General features: G+C 37.3%; 1 protein-coding gene across 5 annotated transcripts in view; it reads left to right on the forward strand.

Annotated features, from left to right (window-relative positions):
- Window positions 1–19823, forward strand: part of GAB1 (GRB2 associated binding protein 1) — a 91880-nt gene extending 72057 nt beyond the window's left edge. For 2 of the 5 annotated variants that reach the window (XM_058803275.1, XM_058803280.1), the window contains exons 5-11: window positions 475–560; window positions 767–1070; window positions 12315–12404; window positions 14155–14248; window positions 14588–14711; window positions 17648–17770; window positions 17937–19823. In XM_058803275.1, the coding sequence (XP_058659258.1) occupies window positions 475–560; window positions 767–1070; window positions 12315–12404; window positions 14155–14248; window positions 14588–14711; window positions 17648–17770; window positions 17937–18095 (980 nt within the window). In that variant the 3' untranslated portion in view covers window positions 18096–19823. The remainder of the gene's footprint in view (window positions 1–474; window positions 561–766; window positions 1071–12314; window positions 12405–14154; window positions 14249–14587; window positions 14712–17647; window positions 17771–17936) is intronic. The other 3 variants (XM_058803276.1, XM_058803278.1, XM_058803277.1) reach the window with 3 other exon arrangements.
- The last annotated feature ends 1299 nt before the right edge of the window (window positions 19824–21122 follow it).

Genomic DNA, 21122 nt, shown 5'->3' on the forward strand with positions numbered 1-21122 from the left:
GGCACTGAGAGATGGGATTCACCTGTTCCTGCAACAGATGGGATCCTGTTGAATCAGCACTTTCCAAGCAAAGGGCATCAGTCAGAAAACCTTTTTCCAGATGTTAAACTACATCTGTTGTTTATTTTAGATTAGGCTTTTCATGAGGGCCCAGATTCTCACTCATTGCACGAAATTCTTACACATGCTCAGTTAAAAGATAGACTCTGCTGCTTCTTTAAAAGCAGAAATTTATTTCTCTTTTCTTTCCATGGAAAAATGCCACTGTGAATGCTTCAAGTTGTAACTGATGAGTGCTAAGATTGTTTGTGAACACAGTATTTTCAAATATAGATATATCTAGGGCCATAGCTTCAGGAGGTGTGTTTGTGTACTCTCAGAAGCAGACGGTAAATAACAACAGACTCTGGATGCCTGTGCCAAGTGACAGGAACAGGGGTGATAAATAGCTACTTTCTCTTCTTGTTTCCTTAGAAATTAGTTCTCAAGACTGTTATGATATTCCACGAACGTTTCTGAATGACAGATCTAATTCATTGGAGGGCTTCCATAACCACTTTGTAAGTATGACTTGATCTGATGAGAGGCAACCGTGACAGTGTTTGAATGCTCTTTGTTCCGGTGTAAGAAAGCAAGCTGTGCAGTGTTTGTCATTTTTCACTTTCAATAGAGTACATTAATCTGAGTAGATTAGGTTAAAAGACTCATATGATACACAGCTTATTGCATAACGTATTTTGTTAAAGGAAATATATGTTAATTCTAGAAAAACAGAAGCATGTTGACAGTGGGAAGTGTTTCAAGTGAAGAACTAGATGAAAATTATGTCCCAATGAATCCCAACTCTCCTCCACGACAGCATTCCAGCAGCTTCACTGAACCCATCCAGGAAACAAACTATGTACCCATGATACCTGGCACGTTTGATTTTCCATTGTTTGGAAAGCAAGTCCCTCCTCCTGCTCACATGGGTTTCAGGTCCAGCCCAAAGACCCCTCCCAGACGGTCGGTGCCTGCTGCAGAGTGTGAGCCGCCGCCAGTGGATCGGAACCTCAAACCTGACAGAAAAGGTGAGGAAAACCTCTAAGGAAACCCAATTTTTATCATCTAAGAAAATAACATAGCTCTCTCAACTTCTGCTTAGAGGAAAATTGTCATGTTTTTAGAAATTGTTTTAGAAATAATTTTTGTCCTATAACTAAATCACAGAGGAGCCCTGGCATTATTTTTAACATTTTAAAACACCACAATAACAATCCAAATAAAAGCATAGGTTTAGATTTTATTGCCATACTTACTAATGAAAAAATAACACTGAATTCCTAAGATTCAGAAGTGTGTCCTTGTATATAGGAGACACTTGTGATGGAGAGTGAGAACACAAGGCATTGGGTAGCACACAAATTCATAGCCATAGCAATGCTTGGTACAGGATCAGCACGCATATTCATTTTAGATGGCCCCTTTGAATCTATCCTAAAAAATTAATCTCTAAAATCTGGCACATAACATGTTTACTTTTCCTTGAAATAAGAATTATTTGGGTGACCAGAGTTCTTAATGAACCAAGATGATTGGGTTGCAATGTGTCTATAAGTGATACTCATATAGAGAACCCCTAATAAATAGCTTGGATTTTCCAGTTTATCTAAAATGTTTCATCGACCATCTAACTAAAAATACAGGCAAATACTTAAAAAACTTGTTTCCCTACTAAGTTTTTGAGACAAGATAACTGACTGTCTTGTAGAAGAGGGAACTAAAGAACATCAGGTCAAATGTCTGCCCTATTTTACATTTGAGTAAGTCTTATTTTTAATCTTATGTACTTGAAAATATTGGTATTTACATTGACAATGGCTGGCTTCATTGTGGGAAATATAATGGCTAATATTCAGATGATCCAAAATATTCACTAATTAAACCTTTAAATTAGTATTTTTACCACTAAGTGAAAACTGTCTGTAATGAAGGGAAGTAGAGTGTTACTCTGATAGATGAGGTATGTGCAATGGAAAGCACCATTCCCCCTGTCCATCTTCAAAAATTGAGGCATGGCCTTTTTTTAAGACTTTTGGCCCTCTGCTTGTGTCTAATTGTTTCTGTGTTATCAGACAGCAGTTTTGTTTGGTTCTTAAGAAATACTGGACAGGATTGATTGATGAAAGTTGATACTGGAAAACATTCTCAGAATAAACTGAACTGCACCAATTTAAAATATTTTTCCAGACTGGCCAGTTTGTGTATTTTACTGATAAAATGTTTGACCTTCAAAAGTAATAAATGTATGTGTTGAAAAACATCTTAGTTTTGCTGTTGGCAGCACAAAGCTTCCACACAGATGTTTGCTGGGGCAGCATCATTGCCCTTGGATATCTCTTTTTGGAACAGAATTAGTGTTTCACATTTAGAGTGGCATGTAAGGCTCCTGCTTTGCTCCCATTCTCAAATGCCTTATAGCTAGAAAGATGTGGCTAACACCAGGGGAAGGACTTTAAGATGTGTTAACATACCATTAATGAATGTAGAGTTGCTGGATGAAATTCTTGGCTGTATACTTTTGGAAAACATTATCACTATAAAATAATAGGATTATTTAATGTAATTTAGAAACTAAAATGATTTTAAAGTAAAACTGTCCTGAAAAGTAAATATGATATAGTGCTTAGGGGCTGAAAAAAGTTTTGTGAATATCTTGAGCTGCCAAGCATGGTAGTGATTCTGATTTACCAGTAGGGGTTTTATCTTAGTAGCACACACACACACAGAGATGGCCTCACTCTAATTTTATCAAATGCACCACTGCAAGTTTTCCATTGTTGTGAAGAACAGATCTGATGACACATTGGAATGGTGATATATTCCCATTTCAGTAATTGAGATCTCTACACAAATAACTTTGTTGAGATATACCTTTGGGAAAATAAAACTGTAGGTTCCTTTGAATTAAATTATGTAAAGCCCTTGTTTAAATGGACCTTTACCTAACTAAAACAATGGTGTGCTTTATATTCTTCTGTGTTACCTTTTCAGCTTTCAAGTTCTTGTAGCAGCTTCTATTATCAGGTTGTTTATATAAATGTACTGCAATGCTCTTCTGCTACAAATTAGTGCAAAGGAAGTGTCAAGTAGGTCTGTGTGTTCAATAAATCTTTGGCAGACACAGAAGGGGAGGAAACAGAACATAAAATATTTACCTTCAGGCTATTGCTCCTGTAGCTGTTGAGGGGATTAAATATGCCATTGGTTCAAGAATGTCTGTTGAAGACTGCTGGTGCTTCTCCAAAAGATGGTCTCTAAAACACTGCAGAGACGGGGTGTGCTGGGGGTAAGGTGTTATGAGGGCACGTTTCATGTTCTGTCAGAAGAAGGTGCTGTCTTTTTTGGTATTGGTTACAGATTGCTGCCAAAACAGTGTTTGCACTGCCTCTGAGCTTTTTGGAAGCTGTTAGAAATGCCATCAACACCTTTCACATGAGCTTTAGCTTTAGGTCAGTCATGTTTCTGTGGGCCAGGGAGGTTTGTTATAAAAGTGCATTTGACAAAGGGATAATGCAGTGAAACCAGTACATAAAAGGAAGGATACACTGCTTTTTATTGTCAAATATATGTGTTTAGCATCTCTTTTACTTTATTTTTAAGGGCTTGCTGCTTACAGCCTTAGACTCTTTGATCTCCCCAGTCTGTTTCTTTTTCCACTGATCTCTAGCAGACCTTTGTTTTACAAAGTGGGTTAAAAATAATAATGAATAAAAGTATCTATAGCCTTGAGATTACAATACAGATTCGTGTAGTTTCATTTCTCTAGCTCACAGCTGCTTCTGTAGTTATGGGGAGCTTCCAGCATTTTCTGGAAATCTTGAAAGGAATTTCAAAACATGGTGTTGTCTCTCTGCCCCAATAACTTGAATCAAAACAGTTTTACTTGTTCTTTAGAGAAGAATACCAAAAGGTAAGTGATGTATTGCTTGGGACAAAATGGAGACTGTTTGGCAGGTGCTTTTCTGCATTTGCCTGTAACTGAATGACAAAAATAATCTATTTTTTAGTTTGTTTTTTTTTTTCAGAGTGCTGTTTCTTTAGTTATGGAGGACCATTTGCTGTATTTATTTTCGTGTTTCTGCTTTTTGGCTGCTTTAGCTTGCCACAATTGCATGTAGTTCTGATGCTAAATTGGAAGTGTGTTTGCTGGTAAAAGATTTCAAGCAGAAAAAGTACTGCATCCACCCATGCAAATGGGTCTTGCTCTCTGAATTATTCAAAGACAGTGACTGGTTCTGCCACAGAGCAAAAGTGACATTTGTCATGATGGTGACATGCCTTCTTCAAAATACTGTTTATCCAAGAAGGAGCAGTGGAACTAAAGGTGCCCAAATATTGTGAGATGAAGGAGGACTCCCTAGACAGATTAGGCAGCAAAGAACAACCAGGTTCTCTTTTCAAGTGAAAAGTTTGTGGTCAAAATTAAAAGTAAAAAGATGTTAATTGTTTTTTTATGGGTCAGGAGGAAGCATTTGAGAGATGGGGGTCCCTGGGCATGACAGTGACCCCCTCCTGCCATGGGATTTGTTTCCATGGCTTGGGCAGAGGGGTATCTGATCTTAAAACAAGACTTTAAGACCAAACAAGTACAAAAACAGACTTTTTTTTTTTTAATTAACAGTTTAGGAGCTGTCCAGAATAAGTCCTTATAGCTGTGTAATATTGTCCTATCTGAAAGGTTGAAATCTCGTAAGAAATACGTGCTTGACATCTTGACTGATAAAATGCAGTTTTTCAATATCTGAATCAAAGTGAAAGGCAACAATGGAATTGGAGATGGTGGAGTTTACCTCCTCAAAATCTCAGCTTGATGCCCAGCTTACATTTAATTGTGAACTTCTTTTTTCTGTGTTAAAGCACATTTCTACCAAAGTGGGCTTTTTAAGATTCTGAAAAAAAATATTTGAACAGTGAGCATATGGCTGAACTAACAATGGCCATAATAAAATGAAGGTCAAAAGTTAAATCTTACTCATTTGAATATAGTCTGTGATTGTAATGCATGCATGAATGAATATAAATATAAACTTTTTGATCAATAATACTTAAAAGCACTTTCTGAGAGAGCTCCATTTAGCTCAGGTCCTAATTCCAGGTCATGGGGAGCTGAGATTGAACAATGCCCTCAGGATCACTCAGCAAATTGCTGACACAAACAATACAGAATTTAGAATTCCCAGCTTACGACATGGTACTGGGCTTTGCTTCGTTTGTCTTCAACAGAAACTTTGTCAAAATATTGTTAGGGTTTAATTGCATTCAAGATTATTTTGAACAATATTTTCAGTCCTAGTTTTGGACTGAGTGGCACAGATTATTGGTTATTTTGCTGATAGCAGAAATAGCCAATAGTTAATGTGGTGCTTCGGTTGTTGGGGAGGGTTGGGGTTTGGTTTTTTTGTGGGGTTTTTTGTTTGTTTTTGTTGGTTTTTTTTGTTGTTTTTTTTGATGACTTATATTTGAACAAAAATATATCAGCATTTAATCTGAGAGGCTTCCTACAACTTAAGTCCGCATGGTTGCCTTCAAAAGAGACTGCTGCTTGGCCCTGGTAATTTTCAGCCCATCGTGTGATCATGTGGTAAACTTGGATTTAGAGACAGTAAGTGATGCACACATTTATTTTCATGCCAAGAAAATACCCAGTTGCAGCTTGAAAACAAGAAAACAAACAAAAGAAACCAAGAGAGAGCAGGAAAATGCTCATGGAATTGGCAGTCATGATTAAAAATGTTTAATTGTTTAATCATTTTTGAGAATGTTTTAAAAGTTATCTTGTTGCTTTTGTCATAGTTTTTTTCCTCATTTAAAATCTTAAAAGACATAATCTGTGTGGTTAAACCACAAATATGCGTGGATTGCTTCTAAAAATGTGGCTGTATCTTTGCCACCACTCCTCACAAGCATCTCCCAAATGGGTTAACTTCACAGAGAATTCCAGTTTTCTTTCTGAAAGAGCTGAGGCCCACTTTGCCAAGGTAATTGTGTACAGGAAGCACCTGCCACATTCTGGTCCCCATAGGATCCACTGTGATGCTTCTGGATGACTGGAATAATGATCCATTGTTGCAGTGTAGCATGGTGCTTTACAAATCCCAGGCAAAGTAGGTAATTATTAAGGAAATAAAGAACCCTCATTAATCATGAAGGTTGCTATAAATAGCCTGATGAACAGTTTCCTTGTTAGACATTCAAACATGTAAATATTTAAGTTGGACACTGTGAACATATTCCATGTCCTGATACAGCAGGAGTATCACACCATCCTTCAATAAAACTTCAGAGAAACACTGACAGCATTTGTGACAATGAGAACTGACAATTCTTTAAAAATAATAATAATTAGGAACTGGCAACATTTCAGTATTCCACACTATCATCATTGTCTTGCATGTTCTTTAATAAAGGTTCAGTTATGTTCTGAGGATTTAGAACAAGTAGGCATTGAAAATATGAGAATGGTGATTTCTGTCTGCAGCAAGAACTGAAGATCTGTTGAAAAAGAAACTGTAACTTTTGTGATGAGTTTTCTGAACAGAAGCATTGTTCATTTTGCTTTTGAGAAATCCATGCATTTTATCTTCTATTCTCTCTTGGAGAGAGAATACACCCCTTGTTCATTCCATTTAGGAATTTTTAAAAATTAGGAATTTTGGGGGATGTTTTGGTGCTTCCTTAGAGTTCGTAAAGCAAGTGGAGTACAAATTTATTGATTTTTTTTTTTTCTTCTTTGATCTTCCACAAGTTCCTATTTAGCTGAAAATTACACTTCCTGCATGCCTGTACTAAATTACTTGTACAAGTCTAGTTTTTCACTTAATGGCTTTAAATAACTCCTTGCTGTGATGTACCAATCCTTACCTTGCAGCTGTGATTTGTCTTTTAAAACTTTGAAAGAGCAAATAATTCCAATAATGATTTCATTTGGGTGGCTGTATCACAGCTGCAGAGGACTGTGATTTGCTGGACATAATGGTTGTAAAAAATTAAACATGCCAGTTTTCTAAACTGCAGTACTTAGTCTGATACTAGTGCTGGGGATGATTAAGTTTAGGGATTAGGGCTAGGGATTTTTTTTTTGTAATTTTAAACTCCAAAGATATGAGGTAGAGCAGGAACAAGAGAACATGAGTAATAATGCCCTATTTTTAATGATCTTCATAAAATTTTTCTCCTCTTTGTTGTGCCCTTATCACTTTTTTCAAGAAACATAGTTTTTAATGCACATATTGTCATGCTATTCCATTACTTTGTAATAGGCTTAATGTTAATCTTTAGTTTTCCACTGAATAATTTAAATTTTGGGGGGTTTTTTTTCAGTGTTTTGTTTTTGAAGTCTTTTGGAGTTTGCAAATCTTAGTGCACCGTTAAACTGCTAATCAATAAATGCTCCAGAACACTGTGCTTAGGTTTTAAAACAGTCTTTGTTATTGAATGTTCTTAGTTCATCATGCTTTGGGGGCTTATAAAATAGAGACATGGAGAGTTACTCACAAATCAGAATAGTCAAGTAGTATCTTGATGATTAATAGCTTTGGTATTCACTGAGTAATTTTATGGCATTTGCCATTCTTTGAGTAGTTTTATAGCATTTGCCAAATATTTTAGAAATAACAGTGAACATTAGCTGTCAGATCCAGCTGGACTTATTTTTTCCAATTCATTAATTTCTGTAGCATTCAAATTACCAGTTCACTGTAAAAAGTTGTTTTGAGGGGATAAAGATGTCTGAGAAGACTGAAGAGCAACTCTTGATGTGACTGCTTTTTATATTTCATAACATTGAAGAATAAGTTGATTTCAGTTTGTTTTTATTGTCCGAAAGAAACCATAGTTATCAGCATCCATGTCTTATCCCCACCCAGTACAAAGCACATTATTGATGCTCCTATTTGTTGGTGGACACTAGCATGGAAATGTATTGAATGTTATGTAACTAAATACATGTTTCTAATTACAAGTACCTTGGCAGGAGACAGTCTTACAAAAACAGAGATGAAAAAACAAATTCAGGATATTTGTAGAGCTCTGTGTTGAAGACCATTTACTTGGGAATCAGGGTTCACTTGGGTGAGGAAGAAAAGAAAAGCAGGAGTTTACTCTGCAGAATTGAAAAGCAAATAATAAATTTTTTGGGAACAACACAGTGAATTTCAGCCTTGTTTTTTCAGGAGAAATCAACAGTGATTCTAAGTACGGGGATTCTTGGACCTCAGTGCAAATTTCAGTTTCATCTAATTACAGAGGAAAAGGGGTCAAGATATGTATTTTGTTGATGGAAACAAGGAACTGTGGTTAGTTATTTCTCTCTGAAAGTACTCTTGTGTAGATGCAGTGCATTTATGTGGCTGATTTCTCCTTTAGCTCTCCCCCTCCTATCCCAAGCACAGCACTGCTCTAGCATTCCTACATATGATCTCCTAGTCTCATAACGATTAATCCTGTTGTCCAGGAAACAAATAATGCATTTCTCAAATTTTATGTTGCATTAGTATATTTACCTAAAAATTTTAAGCCCTAAATATAGTATTTAAATAGAAGTGTTGGCCTCTTTTGTGAGGATGTTTGCAGTTTCCTGACGTGAAATCCCTTGCCAGCAAGCCGTGGAGCAAGCATCCAGTCAGGAAAGAAGTGTCCTTAACAGAAATCATGTTTAGTTCTGGTGTTTCAAGGCAATAGTCTGAGAACAAATTAATCTCTTCAGCATTATGTCATCAAAAACAAAACCATTAGGACCACCTAAACTGATGCAGGAATTTACTGCAGTGGGACAACTTCCTCCTGCCTCAATATTATATTCCAAGTGTTCTATGGAAAACAACCAGAGCCAATGCAAAAACCAAAAAGTATTTTTCAGTTTAAACCATTTTTTGAAATTAACTCAAACATGTGAAATGGACTCTTCTCCTGGTGACTTCACAGACAAAGGCAGCATTGACATGCCCCAAATACCAGGAGCAGAATTCATGCATCTGAGTGTGCTCCAGTGCCACAGCCACAATCGTCTGCTGTGCCTGGCACTTGCTACAAGCAGCCATTTGTTAGGAAAATAGACTTCATTAATGATTTTTCAGCTCAGAGTGCCCTTCTACAGCCTGATAGGACATGCAGAAGCTGAGTTTCTCTCTCCTGGCTGAATTTTGCATTTCACAGATGGTGACTTGATAGAATAGTAAAAACTTCTAATTTTCACTTCTTGTTTAGTTGGTTTCACTTGACATAATTTATTTGTGTTTTGGGTTTTTTCCCCCATGTAGGTTTGCATCCAGTGGTGTTGCAACATTTATTTCCTTTTCAGTTTGAAAAAAAAATTAAATTGCATAAATGAAACTTTTTTTTCCTTTACCCAGATTTATCTTTCCCAGAATAGGTGTGTAAGTTAAAAGTATTATCTTTCCTGAGCTGAGGTAAATCTGGGCCTGTGGGAAGCACAGGAAATGTGTTCCTCAGTATGGCTGTTGTTGGAATGCTGTATGGAGCCAGGCTCTCCATAGAGCCCTGCTGTCACTACAGTGATGTGAAGAACAGCCCTGTGACACTGCAGTGAGCGTTTGTGGATAGAACAGATGTGGGAGACCAGCCTGCTATACAGGGGGGAAGCAGTTTCCCCTCCGTATTTTAATCACTTGGTTGCTTTTCAGAGATACAGGCATGTGCTCCTGGGGAAAATTATCATTTGAAAGCAGGAAGGGATACTCTGAAGGGCTTTCAGTGCCCTGGCTCATGTCACTTTATTGTCTTAAATGAGCAAAAACAGGGTGAAAGAATTCTGCAGTTACACATATAGGTAACCTCAGATTCATGATTTTGATCCCCCCTTCCTCTTTTCCTTTCCCTGGTGTCCGGTCTGTCCTGTTGCACAGTATAAGCTCCTCAACAGAGTTTAGGCCTTTGGGTTTTCTTTTTCCAGGGAGGAAAAAGAAAACACTCTGCACAAATATTTTAATTCTCTATGACGCATTAAATGTGAGGAATTGCATTATCCTGGCTGGTTGGTGGCAGCAAGCTGGTTTGCCACCAAATTTATTGAGATTAAACGGTCTTCCAGCAGAAAGAGATGAAAGCTCAGTAGTTTTGTATGTTCTTTTCTGATGTAGAAGTATTGAAGGGACCTGTACTTATTTATATAGCTCTTCTGGAAATCTGAGTGGTTGGTATAAGTGCTAAATTAAGTGGGAATCAGGCAGTTACACAACAGCCATGTTTTACAAACGGGGCTAATCCCAGTTCAGAAAGGTTGGCTGTGCTAGACCATGTAGCATCATTAACAGAAGGAGAAATAATGAGTTACAGTCTTGAGTTCCTTGAGTTTATTCTCTGTATTATGGGTTTCAGGCACTTTAGTCTGTTTGGTTATAAGAGCAGAGGTTATTAAGTGCACACTGCTTAAATAATTTAATTAACTCTGTTACCTCTGCTAGTTTTCTCATTGTGCTTACGATCTGTGCTTCTATGTCAGTGCAGATTAACTTGAGTTGCATTGGGCCAGATTACTTTTAAATCAGATTATAAAACTGTGAAATACAAAATTATTATGATCAGCAGATTATAAAACTGAAATACAAAATTATTATGATCACATCAAAAAGTGTTTGGATTTGAACTTCTTAAATTGTTCCATCAGTTTGAAGATCCTGGTCTTTTTAAATAGGCAGGCTTTTATCAGAGAGTTATAGGCAAGGACTTAAGAATATTGGATCAGCTCAGAATTGAGTACATCAGCATGTTGGCTCATGCTTTTGACTTGGCTCTAGTCAGGAATACTTCATGTTCTGCTTCACAGTCTGTGTCTTTGGTCAGCATTGCCCAACTGTTCACCCGTTTCATCAGCACATTGAGCTATTTAAGGGAGCATCTGATTTTGAAATTGGAAAAGAACTGTCTGTGTAAAAATTACTTCATGTCCTTTTCTTTGTAAGGAAGTTGCTGTGCAGCACTACTAATGAATAAACAAATTTTATCTTACCTGCATGGTCTCTCAGAAGCACTGTGTAGAAGTTAAGATACAGTACAAAACCTGTATTTACCTTTCTTGTTGTTACTTGATTATTCCCAATACTTCAGTGATAACACTAATAGAGCACTTCATATGCAAAACCCTTGGGGCAGCGATTTGCAAACTTCTGGTGTTTGTTGCCAAGTTTATTCTTTGTGAAGCATTCTCACCCATTGCTGGGAATACCACACCTTAGTCTGTACCAGTTCTTTTCCATTTTGTGCTGTAGGGCAGCTTTCTAACATAACCAGGCTTAAACTTTTCATTTGGTTTATTCATATGGCTTCTTGGTGTACCACTTGAAGGCACTTGCCTTTTTTTATATTTAATATAAAATATAATATATTATTATATTATATTACTATATATCATTAGTATTATATTATTATTTATAAATATTAGTATTATACTTTGTCAGATAGACTTTAATGAAAACTTAGGGCTATTACACATTCTTGATCGTGTTTATTTAAAATAGACGGCATGACGTGGAACACTTGCAGAGTTTGGTCAGGTTGGCTAAAGAAAATCCTTGTATTGGGAGGTGATTTGTGTTACTCTCTGCAGGGAGATGATCAGTATTTTCATGCCAGGGTCATTTTTGGTGGAGGTTGGGTTGTGCCTTGATGGAGGGGCCGTGTGCAGGCTGGAAACTTGGGAAGAAAATCCCACTGTGTCTGCAGGGTCGGGGTGGTGGGGTTTGGTACAGACAGATGGAGACCTCTGGGGAACAAGTTTTAGAAACACACTGGTAAAAAAAGATTCTTGGGGCATCTCAAGTGGGAGATACACATCGGATAGAAGACCTCCCAAGAGTACCACAGGAGTGGAGACTCCCAAGAGTCATTATTTCCAAAGAAATTCCGTGACTAAGGAGGATTTCATTTCTCTGAGGGTACTTCAACAGTATCTGAAACACGACTGTTCTCTTTTGATAGTAAATATACCTCAAATATGTACGTTTATTTGTTTTATCAAGCCAGTTAGTAGTAATGATCAGTTGCAATATTTGTTGATGCACTTTTTAGCCTTTTTGTACAGCTTTTACATTTGCCTCCTATATATTTATTACTTGCATGCAGTCTTTACTTTGTTTCTGGTTTGGTGTTTAAACCCTTAGTGTGATTCCCAGCTAGAGTGTAAAATCTCCTTCAGCAGCTTGCTTATGCTTGTGGGATTAACTTTTCTGCAGGGGGTTGTGATGTTTATTTATAAAATTCCAGTTTTCCACTTGCAAATAGAATATTATTAAGAGAGTCTTCTTTTTGCCAATTAGGTCAAAGTCCTAAAATTTTAAGACCTAAACCACATGGTTTAGAGCGAACTGATTCACAAACCATAGGTGACTTTACTACAAGAAGAAAGGGTATGTACTTTAGCACTGTATGTATATGGAGCTTTATAAAAATAAGTGAAGCAAAAATTTAAAAAATTGTTATTTTAGAATAACTCTGGCATATTCTATTCTGCTATAGTCTAAGGTTATGGATGTATTTTCCGTGCCAAGCAACCAGTTTCCTGTAAAAGGAATTAAAGATTTTCTGGCTTGAACAGTGCATGGAAATTTTTCTTTGATATTAACATGAATGTTCTGGTCTCTTAAGTTGTGGCTGTTTGTATTTTGTCTGTTTATTTAGAAGATATAACAACTTATAAATTGTACATAGTAACTTGTAAGTTACTTGAAACTTTTATTAGGCAATAACCTGAAATCACAGTTCACTTAGGTCTTGAAGCAAAATATTGATCTTCTGATCATACACTAGTACAGACATCTATTTATGCACCTTAAAGAGTATTTTAATTAATATGATGGGCTTTATTGAAGATGCTGAGTTGGTGCCTAACATAGTCAGGAGATTTAGAGAAAATAATGATAATGAACACTGAAAATCTCAGAGAAGTATCACTGATTACCTTTGGGTTTTGAAGTCCATTGCAACAGGATGGAATACTTGTGCTGTTCTTGGTGGGCTTTGGACGAAATCCTGGCTCTGTGTGCTGCAGCAGCACCTGGCCCACTGTTTGTTCCTGCCAGGTAGTCTCAGACCTTTACAGAAAACTTGAGCCAAGCTGATAGTTTTTAATGTCAGTTGTGCTTTAGTATCATCTTGCCTACGTCATGTTCAGTTCTGTTACTGCATGCCTGACACTTGATCTTAGTGAACCTGCCAAGAGGCAGAAAACTCATGGTGGGAGGGGGCACAAGGACAGAAAGGGCAGTTTTCATGATGACATTGCATTTTGTTTTCTAAAAACAGTTTTAGGGAGGATAAAGTTGACAGCAGTTTGACTCTGTGGTATTTTTTTTTCCACAAGCCTTTTTATACTTTCCTTTTTTGCTAATGTTTAGGACGTGTGAGACATATAAGCTGGAGGGGAGGGATAATGTGTTTCTTGCTAATAGCCTACTCATGGTTCTGTTCTGAAAATGAAATTTAAAAATGGCAATTTTTTTGAGAACAGTGTTATGTGTCATGAGTGGCACATTGCTCTGTGGCACATCCACTCTGCTTGACTGTGGATGATCTCTGAGGCGAACCAGGCTCCTCCTGCTGTTGGTTCATTTCTCACTTGTGCAGACTTAGTCATAGCTGCAGGTTCTGCCCACTCGTGGAGCTGTGAAACCTCACCAGTAAGGGCACACGTACACAGTGAGGGCAGGGTTTGCACATTAACAGCTGGCTCTGAGCCAAGAGAGGTCCCCAGAGTTGGTTCTGCTCAAACAGCCCATCAGCCCTGCCCTGGGCTTGCCAGCTCAACAAGTCATCAGGACAGAATGAGGACAGAACATGATGCTGCCACTTTCAAAATCTCTTTTCAAAACAGAATTACTGCCTACAAGTATATGCTGCAAAATTCTGAAGTTGCAGTGGGGTTTTTTTTATTTTATATTTTAATTTTTTAATTGATGTTTCCTCTTGTTACCTGAAAAGATGAAAAATGTAAGTTAATATATCATGTCTTTCTGAAAATGGAAGTGTTTCCCTTTCCTTACTAGTATTTACAATTTGAAAGATAAAGGTTTTTTTTCTGTATTTAGTCTATGAAAAGCTATTAAATTTAAGTTGGTTTCGGAAAGTTCTGTGCTTTACAGTTGTCTGTTTCTTACATAGCAAAACCAGCTCCACTAGAAATAAAACCTCTGCCTGAATGGGAAGAATTACAAGCTCCAGTTAGATCTCCTATCACCAGAAGCTTTGCACGAGAGTAAGTTTCTTGGCTTTTCCTCATTCAGATTAATCATTTTGGAGACTGGAGTGTTAATAAATGTGTGTACATCTGTATCATATTTTTAGCTTGTTTGTAGCTTGAAGTTTCCCTTGGAAGAGTGTGAGTCTGTGTGTGTATCTGTGCATTGAAATAAAGTGTGTCTGTGTGAAATTTTGTTTGTGATATTAAATATAAGGGACTATGTATAACCAAAAAATGTGACACTCTAGTAAACTTGAATGAAAATTTCAGCTCTAATATGCTTATTTTTGTTGTTGACCAGGAGGTTTAAGATATTGCAGATGTATTGTTTGTGAAATAATTCCTGGTAATTAGCTCCTCCAGGTTTCCCGTGTCTCCCAGACCGGATTCAGTTCATAGCACAACTTCCAGCAGTGACTCGCACGACAGTGAAGAGAATTATGTATCCATGAACCCAAATCAGTCCTCTGAAGACCCAGTATGTAAAATCTACATCTTAACTACTCTCTTCCTGTGCAGTCCTTACTTTTAAATCATGCCAATACAGATCCTTCATTCAACATCACTCCCTTTTGATCAACAGAATGATAAAAAAATCTCCATAGCAAAGCTGTAATTTTGGTAGGATTTCACTGAAGAAGTTAAGAGCATAAAGAAAATGGTTGATATACATGTCTATTATATAAAGCAGTATACAACATGACTTTTTTTCTACCTATTTTCTAGAATTTGTCCCCTCTTTGCAATCGTTTATCCTTGGGCTATGTGTGAGTCCAGTATTATGTCATGAAGGGAAATAAACTATCCTAGGAGCTCTGAGACATGCTTAAAAAAACTGCATTAAAAGGACATCTTCCAGGAAGTGTAGAAGGAGCAGGGGAAAAAAACAATTGATTCTTGTGGTATACATTCTATGAAAATTGAACCATGTGTATTTTATTAGGCGTCTTTCAAAGAAGATAGAAGGAGTCTTTGTGTATTAAATGTCTGCATTTTTTCCCCTTTGGGGGGGAATTTTCTCAGATAATGAAGCTTCAGATCCTCAGCATGGAGTGCAGCTAGTTAGGAAAATTTAATGATATACACTGTGGGTTTTCTTCGGTGAGGGAAAGGAGAGAGAGAAAAAGACTCAATAGCAGTAGTTTTAAGGGAGACAATAGCAGCAGACCTACGCCTAAACTAAAATATAGTTTAGAATATGCATAAAACCCGTAGGAAACCTGTATTTTGAGCTCAGCTTTTTGGTTAGTCTAGAATCATGGAATGGATGGAAAGGGACCTTAAATAATGGATTGAAAGGGGCCTTAAAAGGTCATCTTGTTCCAACCTCCCATGCCGTGGTCAGGGACAGTCTGCTAGGACTGTTCAAAGTCCTGTCCAGTCAGTTCAGTGTATTCATGTGTTTGGGTTCTTAGCAGGGGGTACAGCAGTATTTTTCATCTTGGAATCATTTATGTATGACCTTCTTTGGGGAGGGCCTGTCTAGCACCTTGTTTGTTCTGTTTGTGTGTCTGCCTTCTTGTATGGCATGTGCTGGCCCATCTCAGTGCCCCGGGCTCTCCTCTTGCAGTGCTGTTCACTCTCCTGTCCCCTGCTGCTCTCGGTCCCCTCCCAGCCCCCTGCAGTGTCCCTGCCCCAGCTCACCACGGCTGCCTCGGGGTGCTGCATCCCAGCTTCCCCCCATGCCATTCCTGTGGGAGCAGGGATGCAGAGTGGGGTGCGGGCTCCACAGCCTGTGGAGCGCCCCACGCTGTGCCTTGTGCTTCCCAGGGGAAAAGCACCAAGCTCAAGGACCTGCTGATGTTAATTCTTAGCTCCTCTCTTGCAAGGGCCATTGGTAAGTAGTGGGTGCTGTCCTGTTTCACACGTGCAAGAAACATCCCATATTACCCCAGAGATTCTCCCCACCCGTGCCCACAGTTCTGCCTGCACAGAATCACAGTTCAGCCCAGGTGTTCCTGTTGATTCCTAAGGCTGTTCCAAGGGCTTAACTTCCATACCAAGATGGTACAATTAATGCTCCAGCTCATTAATATCTTCTGTTTGCTTGCACCAGTCCTATTTAAAGGTTATTCAACAGGTTTCCTTTCTGTTTCATTTGCGTGTATTTAAAATTTTTGTTTCCTAATGCATATGTTCTGCCTGCTTAGTTTGTTTGAAATAACAGATTATTTTTTGTTTAATGAGTAACAGCTTTTTAAATTTATCCTGGAAACATTGATACAGAATCTGATTTTTGTATCTTTAATACACAGAAATTTGTTCTGAGAGTTTGAGCAATGAAAATGAACTTCACATTAGTTGTTTGTGTTTGTCCTTGTTACCACTTAATGTTAAATGAGCTGGACAGTAGAGATACAATGGATTACTTCAATTTAAAAAGCCCAGCCCATTTTGCTTTAGCCCATAAAATATTTTACTTCCTAAAGAACCAGAATGTTTCTGCATATCTCATGGCCTTTGTTTTAAAATTTGACTTTTTGAAAATTTTTACTTGTTCCAACTCTATCTTAGCAAGGAATCTGTATTTCTTAATCTTTTTCTGCCATCAGCTTTGGAGCATCTTCTTTGATGTCATACTTACGTTTTAGTTAATAAAATCAGTAATATTCTGCTTTTTCTTTCAAGTTGCTCTCAGCCTTGCCCTTCTGTCTTTCCTTCTGCCTTCTTCTTCATTTTTTGCTGACTGCTGCCCTCTGTCTTCCTGTTTTTTCTTTATCTTTTAGAGAAGAGTCCTTCTATTGTACTGTTCCTATAACACCTGTTAAGAGGGAGGGATCAGGCTGGGAGAGGACAGAGGAGGTGAGGTTGTAAAAGTCTGGGCTAATTGAAATTTAGGTATATACAATGCAACTTCAGGCAGCCCTACACATATTTTCCAAAGTTTTAATATTTTAATCTTGTCAGTTGAACAATACTCTTTGATTTTCACCTTAATCATGATGACTTTTGAATGAAATGTAAATGTTTCATTTTTAGATTTGCCACTACTGTCAAGCAGAAATTATTGTAGGTATTTAACAAAAATTGAGGAAAATAGAAAAGTTTGTGCTTAAGTAATGTTAAATTTGAGATATAATAACTACATTTAAAAAGAACAAAACATGATCTGTTCTTATTTCATTATATGAAGGGGACATTAAGTGGAAAACACAGATGGGTTTGGTGGCAACCTTAAAATTTGGGAGGGTGGTTTTTGGGTTTTTTCCTCCCATTGGGTTTTGATTCTATCCCATTTTTAACATAGAATGTATGCCCTTGCCATACAGGCTCAATGAAATTTCCATGATTTAAGTGATTACAGTTGTTTCCTTAAACTTTTACATTTTGGCAGTTTATAGTAAGCATATTTGATTATGTGGACCACGTTAGTTTGTACATTTGTAGCTGAGGTTGTTTAAATTATGATTTCAGAATTTGTTTGGAAGCAACAGCCTTGATGGAGGAAGCAGCCCTATGGTAAAACCTAAAGGAGATAAACAAGTGGAATATTTAGATCTGGACCTAGATTCGGGAAAGTCTACCCCACCTCGTAAGGTAAGCAGATATTCAGTAAGATCTCTTAATGGTAATTTCTCAAATGCTTAGTGGAGAGACAGTGTTGACCCTTTCAGAGAAACCAGTGCTTGTTCTGTGTCTGTTTGGGACACCTGCTTGCTTTTCTGTTGTTAATTTACTTGAACTTGTTTCTGGCTGTTCCCAGAAGAAGAACAGTGGCTCAGGCAGCAGCGTGGCAGACGAGAGGGTGGATTACGTTGTGGTGGACCAGCAGAAAACACTGGCCCTGAAGAGCACGCGGGAGGCGTGGACTGATGGCAGACAGTCCACCGAGTCCGAGACACCCACCAAGAGTGTCAAGTGAAAACACTGCTCTGGCTTTGAAGAATGGAAAGAAGTGAATTTTGAAGAATCACAGAACCACAATGGCAGTGCTGTTCAGCTGCACAGTACCTGATTCCCTGGGCTGGGAATCAGTTCCTCGCCAAATAAGTTGGAAGCCAAAAGACACTTTGAATATATCAAAGGAACTTTAAGATCCTGAATTGGCTCTGTCTGGAAAAATCACAGCCTGTAAATAACCTGTAAAATAATATTACTTAGGTTTCAGAAAACCTTTTGTTCTGTAGTTAACACATTTGTAGTATTACTGTGTTTATGCACTTTTTCAGTTACAATGTTGGTTCAGGTATTCACAGTTAGTGTACCTTAATGTCTAATTAATCTGGAGAATTCTTTTTTCCTTACACTACTATTCCTCACAATTTTAGGTTAATTAAGCTACATGTAGAAATGGAAATTAATATTTGAACTTCATTTTAGCAACTCAAAATTGATTTTGCAGAAATACTTTCACAATTGAATAATCTACTTGAAATGCCAAGAGACAACCGTTAGTTACATATTTGTTTATATTTAATACGTTCAAGATTATTTGGAAGTCTACAGGTTTACCTTCCTAACAAAAAATAGCTGTGAGTTAATAATAATGAACTGTACTGGGTTTAGACCTAAAATCCTGGCTTATATGTTAGTTGTTAGTGGTGGAACTTCTGTTGTGTTTTATTAATGACAGTGTTCTGTGTTCAATCAGTGAAGATTCTGCAGGGTGGGATCTTACACTTTCGAAGACTGAATAATTAAATGTCAAGTAAGCCTGCAAACCACTGATGGCATGCAGTAATATTGTGATCTCACACTTATTAACAAGAAATAACCTTTATATTATTTACAGAAGGTAGAGTATATAAATCAGGTACGTACCAAGCACTGTTGTGCTAATACACTGATCAGGTTTAGACGATGAGCTTTAGTTTTGTACTGTTTAGAAGTTCTAATGTCAGTTTTCAGTTCAAGATCAATGGGACAGTTTGACATTCACTTTTTGTAGTACTAGCAAAATACTGTGATTTTGAATTAGACATTAACTCAAATGGAAATACTATGTTTTAACACCATAGTGCCCTTCTTATGAGCTCTATTTTACTTTACTCTCCTGCTTGGCCTTATATTTAAATCCCTATGCAATTGATATTTTATATTTCTGTTTTTAAAAATTAGATAATGTACCTAAATTATCCCCTTGTACACCACTTGTTGCTATTTCCTGGTACAGGATTTTAAACTCTGTATACTGTGATCCTTTATTTTACTATGCCAGTTCCAAATAATAATCTGCCTTGGTTTAGAAACATTTTTTGTTATTTGGAAGAAGATAGAATTCTTTAAATACATGAATGAGTTAGGTCTAGATAGAAAACTTACTAACACTTTTGTTTTATACAAATACCCTCAATTAAGTGGTTGGTTTAATTTTCCTGCCCAATTGGGGTTTTTTTTGTCCAGATCATTTAAAAGTTGAGCTTAAAGCTGCATTGTTTTCTGGCATGTTGGCCTTCGTACTGTGCCTAATCTACCATCAGTTGTTTCTCTCCCTCACAGCCACAATTTAAAGTATGTAAATTATCTTCTTCCTAACAAATGTTCTTTTTAAATTAGTAATATTTTGATGCTTTGAATGTTCATTTAAAAAAAAAGAAACTGAACACAATGCATTTTGAGGTGAATTTTAAATAAATCAAGTTGTTCTGTTTTGGTGTGTAAACTCTGTCTTGCAAAGCAGCAAACGGATGTCAGTGTGTCTGGAAAGTGCCTGGATACCAGCCACATGTTTTCAGAATTGCAGATGTACAGCTAGAACAATTTTTAACTTGAAGCCAAATAATGTGAATTCCCACTCCTCTGGGAGCCAGGAAGAAATCAGTCTCCTAAGCCAGCCTCTCCTGCTGAGCTAGTGATAGGAGATGGGTTTGCTCTAAGTTTGCTGATATCAGTCCTTGATTTACAGATTACACCTACTCTTTCTTCATTTAAAATTTGACAGGATTCACAACGTTATTTGTTATTATGATTGAGGATCCACTCTTAATTTCTAGACTTTTCCCCTTTTGTTAAGGAAAACGGGAGCTTCCCCACGTACAGACAGCGTAACATTTTCTAAGTATCAGTCTACAATTTCTCTTTAATTAGATTTCTAAGCAGTTTTCTCCCCCATATTCCAGTGTTACATCTTCCATACTTACATACTGTCCATGGTATGTTCAGAATCAGAGGTGTGATATTAACTTTTGATGATACATCTCATTTTCATGAGTGAAGCTACAGGGGCTTCACAATGCAGATCTGTCTGAGCTCTTGGATGGTCTAAGGATATGAATATAAAATTGGAAATGTGACTCCTAAAGTTGTAGATGATAGAAAGCAAGTGAAACTGATATAGCCCTGTGTCACTTTCAGTTACTAGCTTTGTGAGGACACTCTGGTTGGAGGCAAGTTGGTGGAAACTCAAGTAGATACTGGTGCAGAAGTAGCTTGTCAATGTTGCTTGTCAAGTGTTCTTTTTTCAAATAGGTAAGTTTTCTCTTGTTTGGCTCAAACTCTATGTTACCAGTTGCAGATACAGTTTTCATTGCTGTATGTGTCATTATAAATGGCAAATATATATATGCAATATGTCTTGTACAGGTATACAAGATCTTGCTCTTAAAAATCGAAAGGAAACGTGGTGCCTTGTACACTAAGACTGACTTGAGAGGTGATTTGGTATCATTCCATGGAGTGATCTGAACATTTCTTTATCTGCTAAGTACCAATAGCCACACTTCTACACACTGTGATATAATCACTATTACCTCAGGAAGTGCAGGTGCAACACAGCTGTTCTGTTCCACTAGAACTTCATAATGTGACATGGGAAAAGGTGAAAATGTGGTCATTAGTCTTTTTTCTTTACTGATATTTATATCTATGTAAAAAAATAATAACAAACCATTCATGTATGACAGTTGTGACGTAGTGCCACATCTAGGAAGTACAGACAAATTACAGTATG

This window comes from Ammospiza caudacuta, chromosome 4 (assembly GCF_027887145.1).
Source record: "Ammospiza caudacuta isolate bAmmCau1 chromosome 4, bAmmCau1.pri, whole genome shotgun sequence".
Lineage (NCBI taxonomy): Eukaryota > Metazoa > Chordata > Aves > Passeriformes > Passerellidae > Ammospiza > Ammospiza caudacuta.